Source organism: Aulonocara stuartgranti, assembly GCF_965226115.1.
Source record: "Aulonocara stuartgranti genome assembly, chromosome: 3".
Taxonomy (NCBI): Eukaryota; Metazoa; Chordata; class Actinopteri; order Cichliformes; family Cichlidae; genus Aulonocara; species Aulonocara stuartgranti.
In genome coordinates this window covers 38,698,989-38,718,660 of record NC_138941.1, presented here as the reverse complement: position 1 = coordinate 38,718,660, position 19,672 = coordinate 38,698,989, and the positions used below count along the sequence as shown (strand labels likewise).

Genomic DNA, 19,672 nt, shown 5'->3' with positions numbered 1-19,672 from the left:
CACAAAGAAAAATATCACACAGACATATGCTGTGCTGACGACAGGTGTCACTGTGCCTCATTCATCTTAACCAGTGATGTCAAACTCATTTTACATCGTGGGCCACATACAGCCCACTTTGATCTAAAATGGGCCAGAAACTCCCCTTCTCTGTTCGTCTAAAGAAGTCTAGTTACACATGGAATCCTTGAGATATCTTAATATAAGAAAAAGTAGTGCAGATTCAGTGTTTTCTACAAGATAACAAAATGTGCTGTACTTAATGAAAGAAATCTGTCAGCTCGACTCCTAAATTGTAAGAAATAAACCTGTAAAATTACAAAAAAAGTGTAGCCATGTGTGCAATGCATAGTGTGCAGTGGTTACACAGTGTTATTTTATTTTTAAATGCATCACCTAATTACTCTGGTGTAGCATGAATGGGCAAGTGGGAGGTCTTTATCAGTAAAGATAAGGTGTTAAAAATTTTAAGAATACAGTTAAAAGTCCAAAATTTCCAATAATGCTGTTCAATGGGGCTCGATTGCTGTCTTTATTGGACCAATTGTGGCCTCCGGGCCATGTTTGGCATCTCTGATCAAAACTCTTTGTTTGCCTCTTGTATCATACAGATATTCACATGCAACAGATACAGACTGTCAACCAACCCCACCATCTCTCCTCTTCTCTGGATGCACTCCATAATGGAGGAATCATCAGTGAAAATCTGGAGGTGGTTTGACCCACAGTTGAGTCTCGAGTCAAAAGATAGATTGCGAATAAGGCAGGCGACAGCACGGTGCCTCACTGCAGAAGCAAATCCAATATATTGCTCCAGAAGGGAACAAACTGTGGCCTATCTGCGAGATAGTCTATAATCCAGGACACCTTGGCGTTATCAGGCTGTATCGCTGTGAGCTTCAGCCCGAGCAAGAGTAGCTGGAGAGTATTTAAGGCACTCAAGAAATCAAAGCTCTCCATTCCCACTGAGCTCTTCTGTTGAAATAAGTGACTTTTTGTCAGTGCACGGTACATCTGGATATGTTTTGTACATATAAGCAGTATGCAGAAGTGGCTTATTAGGACCTTTTCACTGGATGTCTGCCATAGTCTGGGATGAGGCCTTAATGCTGTCACTGAGGCTTTCGCTTTCATACTTGAACACTCAAACACTGCGGGAGGTTTTGCACAGCAGAGGCACCCTGGTCAGACTCAAGGATACATTAAAGAGGTGCTGGAGAACCTATTTGCTGACTGGCACATCCTTTTAGCACTTTCATCAGGGGCTCTGCACAGCCATTTGTTGCAGTTTGTTTTTTAACCTTCCCAGTAGGTGTTCTGCCTGTTCTGCGGGGGAAATTCTCCGAAATCTGTCTGATCGCTTATTTGGTTTCCCAGGTCATTAAAGTGTAAGACTATGTCTTGTAGCATTACTACATTCACATATCCTTAAAAATAAAAGTCGAACTAGAGGGAAAGGATAAGTAGCCAAAACGACATACAACGAGATCCCATGGGACACAGCAACAGGTGTCCCAACCAATCAGATCATTATCACATCATTTTCTAACCTTTGTTATAAAGTAGATTTTGAATCTGCTATTAGTTTAACGTGCACAGTATTCACCGCCCGCTCAGAATTGCACTCGCTAATAGGCTCGGCTTTCCAAAAAAAGGAAAAAAGAAAGAAAGCCAACTTTTAATCCTCCTTAAATCAGCAGAACCTGGTCAGCTCTGTTTCCCTTCAGAGTTTTTTAGGTAGAACACAGAAGTCCATCATGTTTTCAGGACCTGCTGAAACACCGAAAACAAATCCCTCTGGGAAACACAGGCCCCAGATAATTTGCCTTTCCTGCCCCGGAGTGGAGCTCACTTTGCCTGTTTATGAGCCTACATGGTGAAAAACTGAAAGCCTGTCCCTTTAGGTCAGCATAATTACACCCTCCACATTTCCACCACTAGCTTTCCATTAAGGTGGTGACTCACCATGCCCGGCTCACTCTGGCCTAGAATGTGCTAGCAGCTGAGAGCTAATTACCACACACAGGATGACAAGAATGGTAGATAGTAGGTGTTATTTGGCTGACTCACAAGCTAACTAGCTCGCCTGCTGCTGCTAACTACTTATTACAAGTGGAGCCTTTGTTTTAGACATTTCGTGCGGAGATTACTTATCTGGGCTTTTTTTTTTTCTTTCGGTCTTTTGTTATTTAAAATAGGGTCGTTTATTTTTTTAAATAAAGATGACGCAATGCATGAACACAATCTGAGATATGTGGGTCACACGGTATCTTTCTAGCAAACGGGATGAATAATTCTGACGTGCACGCGTCCTCGCCACGTGGTAAGATATTGTACTTTCTCTTAAAGAACGTGCGCTGAACATGAAATGTGTTCTTTTTAAACCGTATCAGAGAACTATATAGATTTTTTTTTTCTCAAATGTCCCCATCTTCTGAGCAACAGCCTGCTTATAGTGTGTAGCTCTTTCTCCATGTGGACCTACAGTACGTCCATGAAATCCTATGACTTAGATGTTTTTTTTAATAGTACAGTCACTAAAAAAAAGCACAAATCACAGAGTTTTCTTTTTTCTTCTTCTTTTTTTATTTTAGGGAGGATTTAATTGAAATTGTATTTTGACAAATAACCATTTAATGGTGTAAAACAGGCTATTGTGTGAGTGTGTCTGGGAGTGTGCGATAAGAGTAACAGTGGAGGGGAAGCAATGACACTTCTTTTTCTAAAGACTGGAGAGAGAGAGAGAGAGAAGGGGCGGCTGGGATGGAGTGTGTGTGAGAGAGAGAGAGAGAGAGGGGGGATAATTTATAGGAATAGTAAGGAAAAAAAACTGAAGGAAAACACACATTTTTAACTTATTTAAACCCTCGCTAACACTCTCGCAGCTGCCTAGTGAGCTCTTGCCATTTTGTACACCGATGTGCGTTCTTGTGTCCGCCCTGTTAGGTGACGTAGCACGCTAGTCTTCTCATTTTAGGTATAACCCGAAACGCTTCTGTGAAGTTTGCTACGGCGGGAAAGAAACCGCCAGCGCCTGTGTGAGCGCGCTGCCGAGTTGTTGTTTTATCGGTGGCTAGCATGTGCTGCATGTGTTCACCATAGCAGAGCGGCTAATTCTAATCCTCACACGGGGCTTCCAGAGTGTTCTGTGTGAGCTCAGAGTAGCATGCTGGGCAAAATGGTGGTAATACTTTATTATATATCGTAATTGGGTGTTTTTCAAGCGGAAACAAACTGCGTATAAGAATGTGTTGAGTCGCAGCTTGTAAAGGTGATTATAACTGCTGCACTGCTAATATGAAGCCCGATGAGAAAATCGCCTTTTTGTAAGATTCTGGGTGTGCTGGGCGTAGCTTGGAAGCGTTTTTGAGTTGTTTCAGTAGACTTCAGTGTGTGTGTGTGTGTGTGTGTGTGTGTGTAAATGGCAGGAAGCCAGCATCATCAGTCTTATTAGGAGCGTGGATGAGTCACTCGCCTCCTCTCCTCGCCACATCATCTTGCAGTCGCTCTCCTTATAGATAGTTGGGTCAGAAGTGCACAGATGACACAGTTTGTTGTGTCTACATTTATGTATGTGGCTTTTACCTGAGAGAGAGAGCGAATATGCTCCCAGCCAAACATGACAACCACCTGCTGTACAAAGAGCCTGCGCTCGTATGCGCACTTGCACACAAGTCTGCATGATCGCAAGATGAATGAGGGAGCGTGACAGGCTGGGACGCTTTATTTATGGGGGTCTTTGGCTTTGAGTGCTGAGTGTTCAAATGGGCCGAGAGAGGCAGAGACCCAGGGAGGGAGAACATGTGCAGAGGGTAGGGGGAGAGCGCGAGGCTGCATTTGATAATTGGTTGAGAGATCGTCACCAGAATGAAATTATGCTAGTTAATCTCTCCTGAATTAATTACCTCAGGAGCAAGCCACAGTACATTCATTATTGCGGAAAGAGTATTGACCCTGCTGAAAGAGAAAAGCAGTCCATATCATACCCATAATGCCTACTTGCGGCGTTATTGTAGTGCTTGTTAGCGTATAGACTGCAGGCTGCAAACATGAAATGGAAATGAAAGCGGTGATATCTTCTACCTGTCTATACGGTGACCCAGAAAAAAGATCCTCCCATAAGTTCTCGATGGCTTTGTGTGCATATCTTTTCAAATGTTTACGACACTGTTAACCGCAGAGGTTAGGTATCTAGGGAAATGAGGAAAAGGGAGGCCACAGCTCACTGCGAAACCTGATCAGAGCTTTATGCTCATGTCTGAATGTTTTCTCTCCCCTCTTACTGTCAGGTTTTCCTCCAGCTTGTCTTGCACCTCTCAAGGCAAGGTTTTGGTGGTGGTGAGGCAGAGGGTGATCCAGAATATTCCTTTAGTTGCTCTTCCCAGGTAGTAAATACTTCAAGAGGCACAGGGAGCTGCAGAATACACCTGCTGCCACATTCAACAGCTTTCCTCCAACCGGCCTACGAGCAGCATGGCTAAGGCAGAAAGATGTCGGTTATGAAGAAAAAGGCCACATGTGGGTCAAGTAGGCTCAGGAAGAGTGCCTGATTTGCATAAAAGTACTAATAACACTACTAATAACACTAATAGTCATTTGTAGAATGGTAATTACAGGATGGGAAATTTGTTATTTTATGCTCTTTCGATCCAAGCGGCCTCCCACTTGCAGGATTTTAACTGGGGGGTTAGATGCCACTGAGAGGGGTGAGAAAAAAAAACAAAAAGAAGTATCCGCTGTTGATGTTAATGCGGTCAATTAATGCCGCTGCCGCCGGCGGCGCACACCACGTCTCGGGTTCTCAAAGGTCATTACTCCCCAGGACTTCCCTTTTTGTTCTCGTTTTCCCCTGCGCCGCTGCTTATCTTCCATCCCTCCTTAATTGTCTGGCAAACATCTCAGCAAGAGAAAGACAAATATCGCTTTTTCCTGTGGATATTGTTCTGTCTGAACTCGCCGTCGCCGCGTTAATAATTTAGCACCTATTCCTTTTTCTCGTCGCGCCTCTCTCCCAGGAACATTTCCTCCCTCACCTTATTTTCTCCTTTTAGACCCTTCTCCCTCTTTCTTCTCTTTCTTTTTTTCTTTCCTTCTTTTTTTGCTCTCCATTTCCTCTCTTTTACCCCCTAACCTCCTTCTCTAACCCACCTTTGGTTGGATTATATCTGCAGCTAGGGCTGTCTACCCATCTGCCTTTGATGCTGAGGACCTCTCAGCTTCAAGGCAGTGCCACAGGGGCCCTGCAAAAAAAAAAAGTGAGACCGCCAAACACGGAGAGACTCGCTCTGTGCCATAATTAGTCGGCAAGTTTTCAGCTAATTAAACGGGACCCTATTAGAGGCGCGAACGAGTAGAAAGAGGGAAACAAGAAAGACGACTGCTGAGCAACTGTGGGGGGAACGCTAGCACTCTTTGGTGTTGTTGTGTTTTTTTAATGCTTGATCCCTAACTCGGGCTCATTTGTTCCACTTTTTCTTGTCTCCTCGTACCCCTTCACACTTGTCCCCCCTTCTTTTTTTTGCATTTTTCCTCACAGACACCAGAGCGTTTCCAAAAGCTGCTCCAACGACACCCGGCAACGTACGTCGTCACTGTGCGCCGTGATTGCAAAAATAGAAAAGTCGATACAGGGAGGGCCTTTCACCAGGGCTGCAGGGCAATCACATGTCCGTTTCTAGGCTAGACTCTGCTCTCACACACAGACACCTTCTTCAAGGCCCTGAAATCTTTCCCTTATCTCTTGTCTTAATCGAGAAATTGAAATCATGTGGACGGGCGTAAATGGCATTTGGGAGGTCATAGCCTTCCTTTTTTGCCTTCTTAATAAAGGAGAGTGAGACAGAAGCACATTAGGTTGAGTTAGAAGAGAGGTGAGTGGCGCCTTGCATCTGGCTGCACACAGGACCTCATTGTTTAGAGGAATAATCCGAAGCTTGAAACGGGCTAAATTAAGGCTTTGGATTGATGAGTTAATGTGCGCTTGCTAGAACAGACATGGAGTGGCATACCAGGAACTATTTACACTAGACCACATATTCTGTTTTATTCTTCTGGCCTTTCTTTATCCTCCTGCGATCTCCCCCCCTTTCCTGTCTTTGCTAATGTCCTCAATTCTTCCTCATCTCCCCCTTGTCTCCCCTACTCTCTTCTCCTCTGAACTGCTCTCTTTGGCAGTATGTTTGGCCTGTGACGGCCCAGAGGCAGCCATGCTGTCTTCTCCAGTCAGTCTGCTGTTTTTCCTTCTCCCATGCCCCGACCCTGCTATACTCAGCACACACACAAACACACACTCTCTATCACTCTCCTTTATTCTCTTTCTGCCTGTCCTTCGCTCTCTACATCATCCCTGTCTGCGTCTTCTCCCTCATGCCCTTCGCCTCCTTTTTCCGCTCCGACCCCTATCTGCTATCCAGCCAAGTGCAATGTCTGTCAAAGACACAGAGTAGACACACATACAAAGAGAAAAAGAAGAAAAAAATGCGTGCAGGCGCATCATCTCTATTTTATTTCCTCATTTTCCCTCCATCCCTTGCTTTGGCTTTTTGCGTTGAATCTGCTGGCCAGAAATGAGAAAGCCTCAGAGATTGTTGCAGAAAAAAAAGTGACCATCACATGAACTCGCTGACACGCTGTAGTGAAAACACGCAATACGCTACTCTGACATAAACAAAACAGAACAAATTTTAATCTGTAAAGTGTGTGCAAATGCCCGGACAGTCTGGCGCTCTGTTTTTTTTCTCTTTTTTTCTTTTTTTTTTTACTACCACTGCAACATCTTAGCAAGCGCTAAAGACACCGCATCAAATCGCTACTGTACCCAAGCAGCGTAGGCTCTTTGAAATACCCAAAGTGTAAGCTAGTCAGCTGATAGGGGTGGCTGACTAAAGAAAAGCCGCAGCTCGACGATTGGTGCAGCCGCTGGCCCACTTTCAGCCTGCTTCTTTTTTCCCTGCACAGCTGAAGGAGGTCTTCTTTTTATACCCCTTAAAAATGTGCGCGCAGCATGGGGCACTGACATCTCATAGCGTCGCTTGTACTGAAGCATCTCGGCACTTTTGTTCCTCTTCTGGCTCTTGTCAATCCCCGAGTCATTATCGGCACTCCTCCCTTCATCCTTCAGAAGCCTCCTTTTGAGCGAATGTAAGTCGTGGCCATTATTAGCAGACCAGCCTCCACTCGGCTGAAAGTTCTTGTCTTCCAGCCATGTAGAGAGTGGGCATCCACACTAGTTTTCTAGCTCTGGATCCCCATATAAAAAAGCAACAACAATAAAATAAAAGGTCTGAGCCCTAGGGATGTGACCCAGGATGGAGAGGCCTCCTTGTTTGGCTCTCAGTGTCGCAGTAGGCTTTTTTAACACGCCAGATCTGACCCACTTGCATTGTGTCGTATGGTGGTCAGCAAGCGTGGGTGCGGAGGACGTTTGCGAATATTGTAGCAAAAAGCCAGCGACTCTGCTGTGTGGGCTCAAGGGCTTTTCCTTTGAAGATATTCTATACGACCTCATTTCTGAATTGGCTCTTGAAAGGGCCCCGTGTGTGTGTATGGAAAGCAGCACAGCGCGTCCTCTCCATTGAAACAAACTGGCAATAATTACACTATTTTATTTTTCAGCTTTCATTGTTCAGATTTACATCCTTAAGATTTCGAGTGAGTAGGAATCGAGCGGCCCAGCGTGGGCTCATAAGTGGGAAAATGTAGGAATAATGTTTCTTTCTCTTCTCGGTAAGATAAACAATCAACGTGATGCTAGATTTCATTTAGCACGGCCTCAGCCAGCAGGTGGAGGAACTACTCTCAGCTGAACCCGGCTCCGGCGCACTTATTTGTCCAAAGCTAAAGGACAGATGGATTTAAATGGTTTCATATTGATGGTCCAACCTCTGGGGGAGGTCACGCTCGTGAAGGGAGAAAGAGAGAAGAAGAAGGGAAAAAAAAGTATTTTTGCTTTGATGTAGCAGCCCAATTCATTAGCTCAGTCGGAAATGTCTTCATTTTTAGCAAGCCTGCAGAGTCAATGGACCATAGCTAGAAAATCAGCCTCCTTACAGTGTGCACAACACACTGAGCACTGGCTAACTACCTCAGCATCTCACTGCGCAGGGCGGCAGAGACGGTGCTGCTGAAGGTTGACTGCTTACCCACGAGAGCTGGAGGTAGCGAGTGGTCTTCCCTGCCCTGCTGTTTTTTTGTTTTTTTTGTGGAGTAGTTTGCCTGAATGTGAGTGAGGTGAGAATCCAGTTGGATGAGCATTCAGGAGCAGGGCCACGAAACGGGCCCCGAGAGAGCTGCTGTGCATTGTGGGTAGCTTAATGGCTCAATCCTATGTGTAAATGAGCGAGACAATCAGTACTTGGTGTCCACTTATCTCCTTGATAGCTGTGAGGCAGGGAAAAGGAAGGAAGGGAGGGAGGAAGAAAACACGGTGCCGATCTGAAGCAAAGGTTATCATTTGCATCACACATCAGCCGCCATTAACTGTGATTGCGCTCGCATCTATTTCACTTATTTTCCACGCCATTCTTCTAATTTCTTTAGCTGTTTACAAGTCATTAGGCGCGAATACTTGTATTGTGAGCCCTCAGACGTGGAAAAATAACCCAAAGATTTGTTTTATTTGGTTATTTGAGTTTCTTATTGCCGAGCGGTGCTTACGCCCCTGAGGCTTTGTCTATATATTGACTAGCATTACACAGTTGACGCCGACATGAAAACAGACCGCAAACAGATCTTTAACAAAGATAAGCTTCCGAGAGCGTAGGAATGGCACTCTTGAAGTCCTATCAGATGCTTTGCTGTGAGGCAAATTTCATAGTGGAACAAGTGATTTGTTTGATGAGGCGAAAACCAAATCAGCAGGACTTTAGAAGACCCTCATTTCTGTGTTATCTGTCTCCCCTTTCTTTGCTGTCCTTGTCTCGGCTGCATTCTGTCCTCAGTCATGTGTCTGCTCTGCATAAAACTTTTTTGTGCCGCTGTCAGCGTGTCTTTTAGTTACAGTTTGAAGGCTGCTCAAGGTTTCTCTTGCAGTACATATAATATATATATATATATATATATATATAAAATGCGTGACATAAAGGCATAACGATTGATTTCAAATTTTTTTTGTCTTTTACAGGAGAAAAAGAGCATTAAAAGTAAGCCATGGTCCAAACTCTTTTATTTTTCATTTCTGTTGTTGTTTTTCTTAAAGGTAAAGGCATGCTTGGCTTGGTTTGCACTCACCAACGCTTTTGCTTGATTTTTGGGTTTCCATACTTTCCATCAGGTCATGAATAAAAAGACATTAACACAGCATCTCTATAACACCGGCACTTGTGTTACCTTTGGCACTGTGTAGCGTCTAAGCATTCGGGATCCTCCTTTTCTTCCTTCCTTACGGTTTTGGTCTCATATTGAACCAATTCATTAGCTCTGCTTTGCATTTGGGTTAATATACTTCACAGAGTCTGACAGTAGCTATTGACAGAAGGATATCTGTCCAACCTGTTGTCCTGATTTAGCACTGTAAGCACATAATTTGCTTTCTACAATAATGCAGTAGACGTGGTTAATCTGAGGCCAGCGCCCTGCTAGGCAATTTGTTAAGACTCCTATTACGGAATTTAAGAGGATATCAGAGTGCTTGAGCCACGCAAAGCTATTAAGCTACTTAGATCAGAGCATGATTGCCGTCTGCCAATCACCAAAATAAGAAAACAGGCTCTTGTCGGTGCTCTCTTCTCCCAAAAATCCTCAGCCGCACGATTATTAGAGACACACACAAGCACACTCCCACACAGAGCAGGCTTAATTTTGTATCTTTAAACACACCGAAAGTGTAAACTGACCTCTTCTCTTCTATCTTCATCACTGGTCCCCTCTCCTCCCTTCCCCTCTCCTCCCTTCCCCTCTCAGCACAAGCGCGTTTTGAAGCATGACATTATTTCAACTCTGATTCACGCCACAGTTTTTTTTTTTTTGTTTGGGGCTGTTGTCGTACCAGTGGAGTCTTCTCTGTTTTTTTTTTGGTTTTACTTTTTTCTGTCATGTGGTATGGGTTCTGCATGAAAACGAGAACAACCTCTCTCCGTAAAAGCCTTATTGGACTCACTAGGGATGAAAAATTGGAACTCAGATTAGCTGTGGAAGTGGGTGCCTGGCAACCATCATGACCAGTTTCTATTGTTTTCTACCTTCTTCATTAACATTCAGATGCGTTGATGACCTCATTAGGGAAAAGTTACAGATTCACGCATCGAATGAAGGAATTCATGACAGCCCAATCATGTAACACATACCACAAACAAACACTTAGTGGTAGGAGAGTGTGTCATTACCATCGTTAGTTTTATCATTAAATAGCCCACTTTAGCAAAACAAGCAGCGTCACTTACTTTTGGTTTTCTCTTCTGCTTCTTCTAGACTCCCGGCCCTTGCCTGACGTAGCCATGACTGGCAAGTGCACACGGGAATGTGACGAGTATGGCCACTCGGACTCCTGCTGGATGCCTGTGCGCACGTCGCCCGAGCGACGGCCATCCAAGTCAACCACCACCCCCCAACAACCAAAGCTTTCTACTTTCATGAGCGGCAACGGCAGCGGCAGCAGCAGCGCCGAGCAGCCCGGCAGCCAAGAGACCCTCGCCATGGCCGCCATGGCCAACGGAGACCCCACCGCTGCTCACATGATGGGTGACCGCAATCGCAACCTGCTCAACAAGAAGATGGCCTCCTCCTCCTCCTCCTATGAGGCCTTCGGCTCGCCTCCCTATGGCTCGCCAGGAGCCGGGGAGGAGGTGCTGGGCCACCCCACCGAGGAGATCCCCCTTGCACCTACCGGGGAGTACAAGCCCACAACATGTGGTACTCTGACGCGACGGGAGGTGTATCTGTGAGCTGGAAGAGCTCCTCGTGTGTCACAACGTGTGGCATTCAAACACAACAATAAGCATAGCTGCTTACCCACCACCATTACAGCTTTAGAAGCTTTTAGCCACACTTTCTCCAAAGACTTTTTTGCGACAGCTTCTTAATGAAAAATCCCTGTGGATATATAAACATAGTCACCGTTTTTTTAAAGTGCTAATTCTGGCCATTAACTGGACGAAAGGAGGAGGAGGAAGAACTGCTGAGGGCACTGATTCAACTCTCTCTGAGGTTGTTCTACTGGCGAGTCGGGCTCTTAGGACACAGTCTGCTGCCTGACAGTCAGTCTGTACAGTAATCAGCTCATTTTACATATACAGTGCATGCATGCATTAACCCCTGTTCTCATTAAGGGCCCCATTCCCTGAAGTTGACGCTATACAAAAGAGCCCACGTCGTTTTTTTCTGTTTGTGTTTTTTCTAGAAACAAAGCTGTACATGTAAACTATTTTGACTTTACAGTGTGTCTGGATATGCCCTTTTTTTTTTAAATTTCAAAGAACAGTGTCTGGACATGATGTTTTGTGGCTGAAGTAATATACTGGACAAATTCATGGTCTCATGGTGTAACACGGACCACGGATTCTGTCATCTTTACTGTTTGTGATAAACGTTGCAGACCAAAAGTCAACCGCTTTCGAATCTTATAAGGAGGGGAAAGACTAAGCTTTAAATACTCGTTCCTCTCCCGATGTGGGAATTCGTGGATGGAAATGGGAGCCAATGCAGTTTGCTGCAGTAACCCCCATGGTTTGACTACAACCCTACTGATAGACTGACAAACTTTCAGTGACTGACTCTAAACTACCAGTGTGCACGCTCTCTACAGGAGTCACTCGTTGTACATAAACATCAGCTCATAGCAACAGCGCTAACCGCTCTCATTCCCTTTTGTCTCGCTACCTTTCCTCAGTCTCTCGTTCTTTGTCTTTGATTGGCGAGATTGAGACCCGAACCTTCCTAATAAATGCAAGATCTTACAGCCATCGTCTACAACCGCATTGGCTAGAGCAGCATGTGTGTCCACAATTGTACATTTCGGATCACCTTAGTGGGATGCTAGTATTTATACCAAGTTGTGATACTTACCCTGTTTTTCTCAAACACACACATGCAGACACACACATACAGAAAAGGCAGATTCATTTAACTGAGGCCGCTGGCGCTGCTATACTGACTCATTGAAAATCCTGGGTAAGCACAGTGTGTGGCATGAGATTAAAATTGTCAAGGTTCAATGGAAACTGTATGTGTGTACGGGCCAGATATGCAGTATATAGTGTGTTTGTATAGGCCACTGTAGATGTACACCAATAATAGGCTGGGGGGAGGGGGGAAGCATACACATGGCCTAGTTGGTCCTAAAAACAGCTGCAAGTACAGCTTTTTCTAAAAACTGTTATTTTCTTTTTTGTTGTTGTTGTTGTTGTTGTGTGATAGGACTGAGCAATAAATATCATAATGCACATGTGACCAACAAGCATCAACTTCTCTTTCTCTTCTTCTCAAGCCTTCGAGGTGACATTAACCCACAAGTGGCTGTCTAAGACCTGTTCTACCAGTAGTACATGCCGCTTCCCTTAGTACACAGCGAAGGCTCTTTGGGCATGAATGTAAGAATCAGCTCAATGGAGAACAATCAAAACGCAACTTCTGAATGAGCAGATTCCTGAAGGGTTTTGGATTACAGGCTGAAAAATTTGGTGTTACAGTTAAAACCAAAAGCTTCGTAAGTTTTTTTTAAAAATGAAGGTTTGAGTTTGAACGATAAGAATGTGATGTCTCAACAAAACATCCATTACACCCACAGAGCTGATGCTTTATGACCAGTTAAACAGACACATAACAATGTTGAGATGTTGTGCCTCCCTGTCTCCAGTGACTTTTTTTTTTCTTTGCAGCTACAGAGGTGCAAAATCTCATGACTGTAATAAAGCAAAAGATGCAATGGAACTTTTTGTATGTTAGCAAAACCCCTTTGGTTTGACCGGAGATGCTTTTTCTTGCATTTCCGGTAATCTATAGTCTGTAAGTACTACTCGTTGTTTGAAAGAAAGTGCTCCTATACTTATCAACTGTATACATAAATACTTACTTTTTACTGCACGTTTAATGGGAACTTACTTCACTTACTGAGAAGGAAGAAGAAAAAAAACTGTAAAACAAAATGTACAAAAAAAATGTTATCCCTGTAAACACAGAAATTCATCGTTTTTGCTTTTGTTATACCTAAAAACACGAGTTACGTAGGACAACTTAGTACATCGATTTGGACTATGCTGTGGATTTATTTTACCCCCTCCATGCATTTTTCATGCTTAATTTTCATTATTGTTTCACCTCGTGCTACAACAAAAACCCATATCTTTCATATGTTTTCTTTTTCATCAACTTTTTACCTGAAGCTTTTGATTGCTTTTTTTAAAAAATACTCCTTTTTTATTTGATTTTTTTAAACTCACAGATATTGTTTCACAATAACAGTCAAAAGCCGTGAAAATGATCATCAGTATACTATGTGTTTTTTCTTTACCTGGTGCCACTTTGTATATTTAGAGTGAAAAAAAAAGAAAAAAAAGGGAAAAAAAAAGAAACATACAAAAAAAAAAAAAAACTAGAGTGAATGCAAATATGCAATTGTGCCTTTTTATACCAATCGGTATGATTAAATGTTGGTTTGGAATGGTGCATAAACAATTACGTTGACATGCAACACAAAAATAGATGGGGTGGCATTTAAGGACTGAAATACATTTGCATATCTTAGATGAAATCCCATGATGTCAAAGGCTTGTTGAAGGACGACCAGTCAAATGTCAGTGAGCCTGTAGGTCTAATAGTCAAACGGCTATTGCTCTTTGGGTTCAATTACCTTGTTGAAATATCCATTCCTAGCTTAGTGCATTACCGAATGAGTGCGGGTACATTCAAAAGTTGCTTGTTGGTAGAAATAATAACGATATAATGGATTTTTTTGTCGTGTTCCACTCATGTACATGTGTGACATCCGAGGTCAAGTAACCTTCTTTGTGCATGAAACAAGCTCTAGGACTGATTTTAGAAGCTTAGCAGGATAGAGAGCAGGAAAAAGAAATTTAAAAAAAATGCTTGGAGACATTTGACTGCTCAGAGTTGAGGGAGCCTAGAGATAAAAATGCTAATGTGACGGTTTACTAGGAATGGAAGTGTGGAGGGAAAAAGCTGCAAGGTAGAGTGGCTGACAGAACACACACCTCAGGATGTGCCATGCAACACAACACTCGTACAGAAAGATTTACAGTGTATGCATATCAGCAGATGATGAAACCCTGTCCTACAACTAAGCACGGTACAGGGTTCGCTATGGTGTTGCAAGGTGATGCCTTGCATTTCGAGATCAGATAAAATGAAAACAAAGTCTCTGTAGAGCAAGTGTCTGAAAAAGAAGCAGAAATGAAAGCAGAAGCACAGTCAACACCATATAATCTTTGAGTGGTGATAGACTGTTTTTATTTGGGGTAGTGGTACAAAAATCTGGACAATAGCAGGTGGGATTTATGTTGAAATTCTCTTTGTTGCTACCTGAGGTATGTGTTCAGTCTGTGCTCTGTTCTATACGTATAGCATTCACAATGTGTAATGAGATTTGTAATATTAACCATTACTATTTGTCCTGCGACTTGGATGTTGATATAGAAATCAAGGAACAAATTTATCATCGTTTAATATGAGTCACTATGCACGCAGCTTAGCTGAACATGGCAAAGTGTATTGAACGCAAGTCCACTTCTATTTATGAGATATTTTACATAATTTAATTTGCTTTTGTACAGGTTTGTGTAAATAAATTGCTTGTCATTTTTGTCTCTGCAGAAATTAAAATATAACATGGTAAAACAACACCTGTCTTTGAAGAGTTTTTAATTCCATTTTTTTTTAATGTGTATGTTTAAAAAAATTACAAAACTTTGATCATTTAATTGCTAATTCTACAATTACTATTTTTTGTCCAATGCTAGATGAATTGTAACCTTGTAAAGGTAGCTATTGCTAATGTGTTAGCAAACTGTTGCACATAACAGTGGCAGTGTCTAATAATCTGTCTATACTAAATATCTTACAGTTTTGTTTTGCTTTTCTAAACTTACATTTTTAGTCTTGACCATGAGGTAAGCAAATTACTTATCACAACTTATCTTTATATAAAACAAAATGTTTATTTATGTATTTATTGTGGCTGAAAAATGAAATTAGTCGACACGACATCCAAAACATTAACATGACTAACTCCACAGAGATCAAGTTCATTGCAGAATAAGGTAATGATTCTTTGTTAGTTTGACTCTGTTTGCAACACTTACATTACACATTTGATCCAGTTGTAACAAAATTCATGCAGCTTAAATTTATGAGAACATTTTAAATGGATTACAAAATAGTTTTGAGGATTGCTCTATTAAATATTCTAAACACGATCTTGTAAATTTGCATCCTCCAAAGAAGAATAACATTAATTTGTCAAATTGAGTTTGGAAGCTTTGTCTGTTATTCTTTTCCATATGGTATTAAAAATGCGATTTAAAAAAAAGGAAATATAATAAGCTTTGCAACTCTTCTTATTATAATTACACTTTCTATGTTTGATCAATTCGTAATTAATTATACTTTGCTTTATAAAGAACTTTTAAAAGTTCACGTGACTGAATAGCATAAAATTAACATCTTTTCACATCTTTGAAATTGAGCATTTTCACATTGATATTTTTTCTGCACAATAATGTCAGGTCCCTTTTCATTTTTCACAGGTAAAATATTGCTGAATTTCCAGCCATGAGAAACATTTTTGTCCTTGTCTAACAATAGAATCTGCAATCAAAGTCTGCAGTGCAAACAGTTTCAAAGCAATTCAATGAATGTTTCATTTTACATAATTGTATATATATCTTTATTGTAATGTTTCACATTTTAATTTTTCTCGGTAGCTGTAACTGATTACTATTACTGATATTTTAGAAATCAATTACATAACGTTATCTCATTAACATGAACTAGTCATCACTATGGATAGTATTATATTCATATATAGTTTAGTATAGGTTTCCAATCTTGCCTTTGTGTCTGGGTTGATATATGAGGCGATTACAGTCTAGGTAATTAGAGATCCATTCTAATCCTTTCCCTACGCTCTGATTAACAGCCTGCTGCAGCCTCTCCTACACACTCAAACTGCTAATGGCATCTTTATATAGAACTACAATGCAGTGTTCAATAACATGGAGAAAGTCCCCCCCCCCTTTAGCTGTCATAGAGACATAAGAGAACATACAATGAAAACATGACTGTAGAGTTGTGTCGTATCATTCCTGAAAATATTGGACAGGAGAAAAACATAGTTCTTCCACAAAGCCGAGGAGTTTGTTTATGTGCGACAATTATCTTTTTCTCCATGTTTGTCTTCAAAAGATGCCACTTCTAAGAAATACTAGGATTCAGTCATGTTGATATGCAAATTGTCTCACTCATTTTCTTGTTCTCTCTGACAAAAAAAAATGAAAATTTGAATTGCCTTGCATGGGATGAACAGCGGGTAGTATTAATTTTTCTGTTGAGACAGGGGGAAATTAATACAAATTAGAATGAAACTGAATGTAATTAATGTTTAGGCAATGCATACCAATGAATTGTTTTGAGGTTTATTTTTAATGAATAAAAACAGTGACTGAATATTATGAATACTATAAATAAGAACAAGAGACATTGTGCAAAAATGCCTGACATCACTGGATGGCAGGAGACAGCAGCAATACAGTCAAATGTGAAACAGATTATCTCATCGTTGGTGTTAAATTTGCATATCTATCTATCTATCTATCTATCTATCTATCTATCTATCTATCTATCTATCTATCTATCTATCTATCTATCGTAGAGATGCCTCGGGTCCTATTTTACTTCTACCTATATGCATGGCCTTTCAGTACACCAACAGATACCAGTAGGTAGTTTGAACATGAAAATCTTGGAAATATTACTACTGGGTGTCAGTGCCAAATGGATGCTTAATTTACATCAGAAATCCACAAGAAACTGAGATTTGCAACTTTTAGTACTTTTAGTGCTGAAGTCATGCGCTAGAGCTGCTACCTTTGAAATCGTTCTATCAAAGTCTTGACTTGCAAAGCTTTGAAACTAATGGTGCAATCACCATGATGGACCAATACAGAGCAGCAGCCAAATTCTGACATAAAAAGATCGGTCCTAACCTGACCATTATTTGGGTTGGCTGTGGCTCAGGAGGGCACATACTAATCTTAAGGGTGGTGGTTTGATCCCTGTCTGCTCCAGTCTTCTTGCCAAATATCCTTGGTTAAGATACCGACCCCACCCAAGTTGCTCTCTGATACATTCATCTGAGTTTGAATGTTAGACAGAAATCTCTTATGTAGAAAAGCTTAGAGAAAATGCTTGTATGAATGGGTGAATGAGGCAAGTTATATAAAGGGCTTTGAGTGCTCAGCTGGAATTGAAAAGCACTACATAAGAACCAGCCCATTTACCATTTACCTCCATTCACTGCTTGAATCAGAAATTAGTACTTGCATTCCATTGTCAAAGCATATTAAAGGGGTAAGTGAATTTCAAGTGTTTGTTTACTTGCTGTGCTCATTTTACAAATTTCAAAAATGACATGGCAGAGATGATGGAAAAGATGGATGACATGTGGACAGATCCCTACAAAGCAGGGGACAGAATATAGAAGTGTGTCAAAACATTATGTTAAGCATTATGCTACAGTAATTTGGGGCCTTTAAGATTTGTTTAAACTATTCTTTTCCAGGGTGTATATTGTACAACTTCCATTTTTATTGACATTTTATTCTGCTTAATCCACACAGGGTCAAAAGTATACGTACAGGCCCCCTAATACTTGGTTAAATATCCAATAGGAAGTTGTACATGGGCCACTCAACACTTTTGGTGCCCATCAACAAGATTCTGGCATAATTCTGGCTTGATATTTAACTACTCTTCTTGGCAGAATTGGTAGAGTTCAATTAAGTTTATTGGTTTCCAGGCACAAAGCCGGCTTTTAAGCATAGTTCATAAATTTTCATGGCCATTCCAGAAGCTTAATGTTAGTCTGATACATCCATTCCAAAACCAGTTTGGATGTATTGATCACTGTCCTGTTGTGTCCAAATTTTTGGACACAGCTGGGTAGTTGTTGATTTCAGGTGAAATTCAAGAAATTGGAGGTAAATCTATTTAATTATTCTATCCACTTAGTGCAATGTACCAGGATCAGAGGCAGCAAAACAACCCAGATCATGACGCTACCACCATCGGGCTTTGCTGTTGGTACAGTGTTCTTAGGCTTGAAAGCTCCAACTTTACTCTTCTGAAGATAACTTTTGTAATTGTGGCCAAATAGCTCAATCTTTGTCTCATCTAACCATAAAACCTGCCTCCAGAATCGATTAAAACTGGTTTCACTGTGCACAATGATACTGGTGTTCCAGCAGTTTACAGTTCATGGCAGGCCTTGAGCCTTCTCGGATCCTGGGATTCCTGAATATGCTAACTAACTTCTTCTCATCTAAGGGTGACCATTTCAGTCTTCTTCCAGACCTTGGCAAAGTGTTGACACATCACAAAAAACGTGTACTTATGTTGTTTGAGCTGATGATCCTGTGGACTAAGCTTAAAAGCCAGGAATCTGTGTAGATTAGAGAAAATCCGAAATAAAGTCCAACTTTTGCATTTGTTTTATTAAGATGTTTGCAGTATAATCCTTATATCCTGGATATAGGACAGTACCAAGAAATCAAAAATACCATGACTTTCATGCCCATGATGACTGCATTTAATATTTGTATTTCTGTAAAGTTGTACAAAGACACATGGATTATTGTAGGGTCTTTACCCTGGGCCAAGGACAAGGCCAAAACACAAGATTGAAAATATTGCTCATATAACTAAAGCACATCAAAACAAAAATCTACAGTCTTTCTAATTGGGATGTATAGGCTGTCTTTGTGATTATATTATAAAGCAGAGCACTGCAATAGCTTCACAAGCACCTGATTATTTTTTCGTTGCAACAACAAAACATCCATATGCATACAAATTTGCGAATAAGTCTGGAAATACAGTGACCTCCGACAGGCTTCACTGGGCGAGCACAAGGCCTCACCAAGCCGCAGGTGAGGCCTCGATAGTAATCGGGCATTCGCCTGAATTGAAGGTCCACACTGCAGCGGTGTCGTGTTCAACCAGCCTATGAGGACAGATAGTGTGGAACCAGCAGGCAGATAAAACTACAGGCACCGGAGGATAAGAAAGGGTACGTCCTTAGCATACTGCAGGGCAAAAGAATAATAGAGAAAATATATGGTAAAAGACACTATTCCCCACACTCAAATATGTAAAGCTAATTAATGAAATCATTGATCACTTCTCCAACATCAAACATGAGGTATGCCATTTAAATAGAAATTTCAATCCCATTTATGCTCGCTGGTGCGAATTAACGACCTAAAATCACATCAGCGAGGGGAATTCAACCATAAACCTTTGAGGAAGCTATTTGATATCCACAATTTATGACTTTTTTATTGTCTTAAAATTTTATTTTTCCCGGGCAACCACGGGAAATGGCATCTAAGGAATAGCAGTTAGGGCTTTGTTAAAATGATTTCTGTTTCATATTTATTTTATGAATGCGCAGAGGGATTGAGGGCAAACTTTTTTTATGTGTTGTGGATGGAACAATAAACAAGTT

The 19,672-nt window shown here is 41.4% G+C and overlaps 1 protein-coding gene across 1 annotated transcript in view; it reads left to right on the top strand.

Annotated features, from left to right (window-relative positions):
- Positions 1 to 14,790, top strand: part of pcdh7b (protocadherin 7b) — a 116,547-nt gene extending 101,757 nt beyond the window's left edge. The window contains 2 exon segments of the mRNA XM_082523493.1: positions 9,122 to 9,140; positions 10,408 to 14,790. Coding sequence (XP_082379619.1) covers positions 9,122 to 9,140; positions 10,408 to 10,880 — 492 coding nt within the window. The 3' untranslated portion in view covers positions 10,881 to 14,790.
- The last annotated feature ends 4,882 nt before the right edge of the window (positions 14,791 to 19,672 follow it).